At 41.6% G+C, this 6,248-nt stretch overlaps 1 protein-coding gene across 1 annotated transcript; it reads left to right on the plus strand.

The window, feature by feature from the left end:
* Positions 1–1,103: 1,103 nt before the first annotated feature.
* On the plus strand, positions 1,104–5,500 carry LOC111964573 (zinc finger protein 120-like). The gene is made up of 2 exons (XM_070443773.1): positions 1,104–1,146; positions 2,549–5,500. Exons 1-2 carry the CDS (start codon positions 1,104–1,106, stop codon positions 3,361–3,363), a joined length of 858 nt encoding a protein of 285 aa, XP_070299874.1. The 3' UTR covers positions 3,364–5,500.
* The last annotated feature ends 748 nt before the right edge of the window (positions 5,501–6,248 follow it).

Consider the following 6,248-nt stretch of genomic DNA (forward strand, 5'->3'; position numbering starts at 1 on the left):
CACGGAGAGATTAGTGCTACGTTGGTAGTAATTTAGGTAGGCTACCTTGATGTTCTTGGTTACAGTGACTATGGTGGTCTGCTTGAAACACGTAAGTATTACAGACTCAGTCAGGGAGAGGTTGAAAATGTCAGTGAAGATACTTGCCAGTTGTTCAACGCATGCTCTGAGTACTTCCTGGTAATCTGTCTGGCCCTGCGGCCTTATGAATTTTGACCTGTTTAAAGGTCTTACTCACATCGGCTACGGAGAACGTGTCCCACAGTCGTCCGGAACAGCTGGTGCTCTCATGCATGCTTCAGTGTTGCTTGCCTCAAAGTGCCTGTAGAAATAATTTAGCTCATCTGGTAGGCTCGTGTCACTGGACAGCTCGCAGCTGGGCTTTCCTTGTGGTCTTAATAGTTTGCAAGCCCTGCCACATCCAACTAACCAGTGTAGTAGGATTCAATCTTAGTCCTTTATTGACGCCTTACCTGTTTGATGGTTCGTCGGAGGGCATAGCGGGATTTCTTATAAGCGTCCGGGTTAGAGTCCCGCTCCTTGAAAGCGGAAGCTCTAGCCTTTAGGTCAGTGCGGATGTTGCATTTAATCCATGGCTTCTGGTTGGGGTATGTAAGTACAGTCACTGTGGGGACAACGTCATCATTTCACTTATTGATTTAGCTGGTGACTGATGTGATTAAACCTCATAGGAAGACAGTTTTACGTTTTGTCAATCGGGGGTGCTATTTGCACGTTTGGTAAAAAATTCATTCCCAAAATAAACTGGCCTCGTACTCAATTCTTGCTCGTACACTACGCATATTATTATTACCTATGGAATAGAAAACACTCTCTAGTTTCTAAAACGTTTGAATTATATCTGTAAGTTAAACAGAAACTCGAGTTGGGAGCAATTTCCTGTGAGAAGTGAGAAGTCTGGAATCAATGCAGCTGTTCTGAGGTCGGTTATTAATTTGCCTGTCTTCTATTGGTTGAGATGCCACTGCATACGCCTTCCCCTGGATGTCAGCAAAATAGTGAGAATTGGAATGGAGTTGCTAGGCAGATCTGAGCCTTATAAATAGGCTCGGAACGCGAGTCCTCTCTTTCCTTCGTTCGCCATGACGCAAGACAGACCTCAGGATGGCGTTCTAGAAAGCTCCCGTATAGCCCTTAATATACCGGCTCTGATTTTATTCGATATAGGTGTTAGAAACATCATAACGTAGTTATTTAAACCGAGTATTTCAGTTTATGTGAGTATATTGCGATTTTCGAATGTTCTTGTGCTGCCGCAATAGGTGAGTTGGGCACGTCTTCGCCACATGGCTAATGTTTACAGCTAATTCCAAAGTTGAAAGGCGACAATCTACAACCGGCAACGATTCTTTTGACAAAGGACAACTGCCCAAGATTCTGATGGAAGCTCATCAAAAAGTAAGAACTATTTATGATGTTAATTTCGTTGTTCTGTTGAAAATGTTAAAAACTCCTATTCCGCCATTGATTCGAATGCGTCTGGCTTTACGCACGCTGTATGTCGTAGTAAACGTTAATTTTAAAAATTCATTTGCTGTCCAACCTGTATTTTTTAGTCAAGTTTATGATTAGTTACTGATTAGATTAGGTGCCTCTCCAGATTTCTTCTGCATATTGTTGGCAGCTTGGCTACTTTCTCATTGTATAACCACGATTTGTGCCGCTAAATATGCACATTTTCGAACAAACTCTATATGTATTGTGTATTATGATGTTATAGGACTGTCATCTGAAGAAGTTTGAGAAGGTTAGTGAAAGAATTAATATATTTTGCTGGTTTATTCGTTATCGCTATTGTTGGCTTGAATCAATGCTGTTGTGTGGTTCGCTATTGTAGTAAACTAATATAATGCTATATTGTGTTTCGCTGTAAAACACTTAAAAAATCTGAAATATTGCTGGATTCACAAGATCTTTGTCTTTCATTTGCTGTACGCTGTGTATTTTTCATAAATGTTTTATGATGAGTATTTAGGTATTCACGTTGGTCTCTGTAGTTATTCTAGTTGCTTTGTGAGAGTTGTGATGGTGGCTGCAATGGTAAACTATGATTATACCTGAAATATGCACATTTTTTCGAACAAAACATATGCTATACAATAAATATGTTATCAGACTGTCATCTGATGAAGTTGTTTCTTGGTTAGTGGCTATTTATATCTTTATTTGGTCGAAATTGTGATAGCTACCTATGCAGGAAAAAAATGGTGGGGAAAAAAAAGTTGTGTCTTTTGCTATCGTGGTTAGCTAATAGATTTACATATTGTGTCTTCCCTGTAAAACATTTTAAAAATCAGAATGATGGCTGGATTCACAAGATGTGTATCTTTCATCTGGTGTCTTGGACTTGTGATTAATGATATTTAGATGCTAGTATTACTTGTGACGCTATGCTAGGCTATGCTAGTCAGCTTTTTTACTGATGGGGGTGCTCCGGATCCGGGATTGTGTGCAACTAGAAGTTAACCATGTGGAGGTTTCATTCAGGTCTCTCTGTTTAACCAAATACTCTGTTTGTCTTTGGCAGGAGAGGGACCAAACTCTCACTCTGACCGTGAGAAGAGTACTTCAGGGGATCCAGTCCCATTGACGCCCATACCAGTGAGACGACACCACTGTTCTCAGTGTGGAAAGAGTTTTACCCTGTTAGGGAACCTGAAAAGGCATGAGAAGACACACACGGGAGAGAAGCCTTTCCAATGTTCCCAGTGTGGAAAGAGTTTTACACGATTAGGGAACCTGAATATGCATGACAGATCACACACGGGAGAGAAACCTTTCCAATGCTCCCAGTGTGGAAAGGGTTTTACAGGGTTAGGYCATCTGAAGGAACATAAAAGAATACACACAGGAGAGAAGCCTTTCCAATGCTCCCAGTGTGGAAAGGGTTTTACCTTGTTAGGGAACCTGAATATGCATGACAGAACACACACAGGAGAGAAGCCTTTCCAATGCTCCCAGTGTGGAAAGGGTTTTACACAGTTAGGAAATCTGAAGGAGCATGAAAGAACACACACAGGGGAGACATCTTACCATTGCTCTTTGTGTGGAAAGGATTTTGCCAAGTTAGGGAGCCTAAAGGAACATAAAAGAATACACACGGGAGAGAAACCTTTCCAATGCTCCCAGTGTGGAAAGAGTTTTACACGGTTAGGGCATCTGAAGGAACATGAAAGAATACACACAGGAGACAAGACTTTCCAATGTTCCCAGTGTGGAAAGAGTTTTACACGGTTAGGGAACCTGAAAAGGCATGAGYGAGTACATACAGTCTTTCCAATACGCCCAGTGTGTAGCAGGAACCGGCTCAGAGACCAGAACCAAAAACTGGGYAAAAGTTGAGAAACACAAACAGAACCAGGAAAGAAAGTGATCTCTACTTTTCCGGAACAGAACCGTTATTTTAATTGGGTTGTAAACAGTTAATAACTTTCTTTTAAAGTAACTGGCCAGTGAAAATCTCACTTTTAAAAGTTCATTCTGTTAACTCATATGTAAATGTTGTTGACTTGTCCTATACTTGTGTTTGTGGACAAAGCATAAATTGAAGAAAAACACTTCAAAAACTCCAAACAGACCATTTAAAAATATTCTTGCTATTTCCTCATAGAACATGATGTCTTCTCCCTGAGGAGGATGAGCTGGCCAATCAGTAGTCTACTTGTATTAATATTTTAATGACTGGTATACACCCACACCATTCCGTTTTTTTGGGGTAGCCCACACCATAACAACACAGAAAAGCTGCTTTTTAACATACTTAATAAATACACATTTGAAGGAAAACTATTTCACTCATATTGTAATTAATTATAGGTCATGTTTCATAGAAATCTGGAAACACTGGGAATTTAATTTAAATTCTGGCCATTTTGTTTTTCAGTCCCACAAAAATCGCCAACAAAGCGCTTATGCAAAGCCTACCTGCCCTTCCCCCCTCCAGAGTTACTTGCTCTCTCCCTGTCTCAGTCGCATCTCGCGCCCTACACTTGTTGTCTGTCCATCATATAACTAGCTTGTCTGCTCCATAGCAAGCTGCTCCGTCCACACTGATTTGTGAAGTCATTTAATGAGCTAAATGTAAAAAAAAAAAGTATTTTCACAGGTTAAAAAAGGAACAGAAAGCAACGATATAAACCGGTACGAACCAGTTCAGAACTTTATTTTGATGGTCGGAACCTATGAGGTATATAAACCCTGGATTGCTATGTATCGGCCAATGAGAGGCTTTGAAGCCACCGGTCGGCCGTATTGGCACTCCCCATTAGGAGCAGTCCTCCATAGGAATGAATGGAATCCTACAGTATTTCAATTCAATGTTTTCAAGGACATTCTTACATGTAATTAAGAAAAAAAAACAGCAGCGTTGCAGTTCTTGACACAAACCGGTGCGCCTGGCACCTACTACCATACCCCATTCATCAAAGGCACTTCATCTTTCGTCATGCCCAGTCATGGCACACACACACACACAATCCATGTCTCCACTGTCTCCGCCCCCTTCATCGATACTGATTTGAAGTGGAGTTAACAATAAGGGATCCTGGCTTTCACCTGGATTCACCTGGTCAGTCTATGTCATGGAAAGAGCAGGTGTTCTTAAACTTTTGTCCACTCAGTATATAAACAGTACATAAATATATATATATTATGTTTAGCTCACACAATAGAATTTAAAAGTATTAATTTGTCTGTAAATGTGTCCAAAATGAATGTAGACATTAATACATGTATTTCTATATCGCCCCATGGGGCACGAAGGTGCCCCGCCCTTTTCAGTCCTCCAGGGTTTATACACCTTTCAGTCATCCAGGGTTTATACACCTTTCAGTCATCCAGGGTTTATAAACCTTTCAGTCATCCAGGGGTTTATACACCTTTCAGTCATCCAGGGTTTATACACCTTTCAGTCATCCAGGTTTTATACACCTTTCAGTCATCCAGGGTTTATAAACCTTTCAGTCATCCAGGGTTTATAAACCTTTCAGTCATCCAGGGTTTATACACCTTTCAGTCATCCAGGGTTTATACACCTTTCAGTCATCCAGGGTTTATACACCTTTCAGTCATCCAGGGTTTATACACATCATTGGTCGGAACAGTGGAATGTAACAAACAATGGCGATTGGATAAAATGATTTTGGTTCCAAACCCATGGGTGTATTCATTCCGCCGATTCTGTTGCAAAACGTTTCTTAAAACGGCAGCAAAAGGAACGAAAAACGGGGAGGGACTTGAATTCATCCAATAATTTTGTCCAACATTCAGGCGGAATGAATACACCCCAGGTGTGGAAAAGAGTTTACCCAGTTAGTGAACCCAGTTAGTGAACCTAATTGTGGAAGGACATTTTCCAGGACAGAGGACCTGATATTAGAGAATAGAAAGCCTGTGTTCGACTTATGTTTTTGTCTGAGAATTGCCTTTTTTGTTATGCCACATAAAAATCATATTGTTTGTATGAAATCTTACTTTCATTTTTTCCTCTCAAGACATTATTGTTAAAAATAGATAAACATTTTAAATGTGTATTTTATTTTGACTATGTATTTTGATTGATTGAATACAAGTCTGAATGCTTAGAGCTTGATTACCAACAACGACGAGACGGCCTACAGGAGGAGGTGAGGGCCCTCGGAGTGTGGTGTCAGGCAAATAACCTCACACTCAACGTCAACAAAAACAAAGGAGATTATTGGTGGACTTCAGGAAACAGCAGAGGGAGCACCCCCCTATCCACATCGACGGGACAGTAGTGGAGAAGGTGGAAAGTTCCTCGGTGTACACATCACGGACAAACTGAATTGGTCCACCCACACAGACAGCGTTGTGAGAAAGGCGCAGTAGCGCCTCTTCAACCTCAGGAGGCTGAAGAAATTCGGCTTGTCACCAAACACTCACAAACTTCTACAGATGCACAATCGAGAGCATACTGTCGGCTGTATCACCGCCTGGTACGGCAACTGCTCCGCCCACAACCGTAAGGCTCTCCAGAGGTAGTGAGGTCTGCACAACGCATCACCGGGGGAAAACTACCCGCCCTCCAGGACACCTACACCACCGATGTCACAGGAAGGCCATAAAGATCATCAAGGACAACAACCACCCAAGCCACTGCCTGTTCACCCCCGCTATCATCCAGAAGGCGAGGTCAGTACAGGTGCATCAAAGCAGGACCGAGAGACTGAAAAACAGCTTCTATCTCAAGGCCATCAGATGTTAAACAG

The sequence above is a fragment of the Salvelinus sp. IW2-2015 genome, linkage group LG6.1, assembly GCF_002910315.2.
Source record: "Salvelinus sp. IW2-2015 linkage group LG6.1, ASM291031v2, whole genome shotgun sequence".
Lineage (NCBI taxonomy): Eukaryota > Metazoa > Chordata > Actinopteri > Salmoniformes > Salmonidae > Salvelinus > Salvelinus sp. IW2-2015.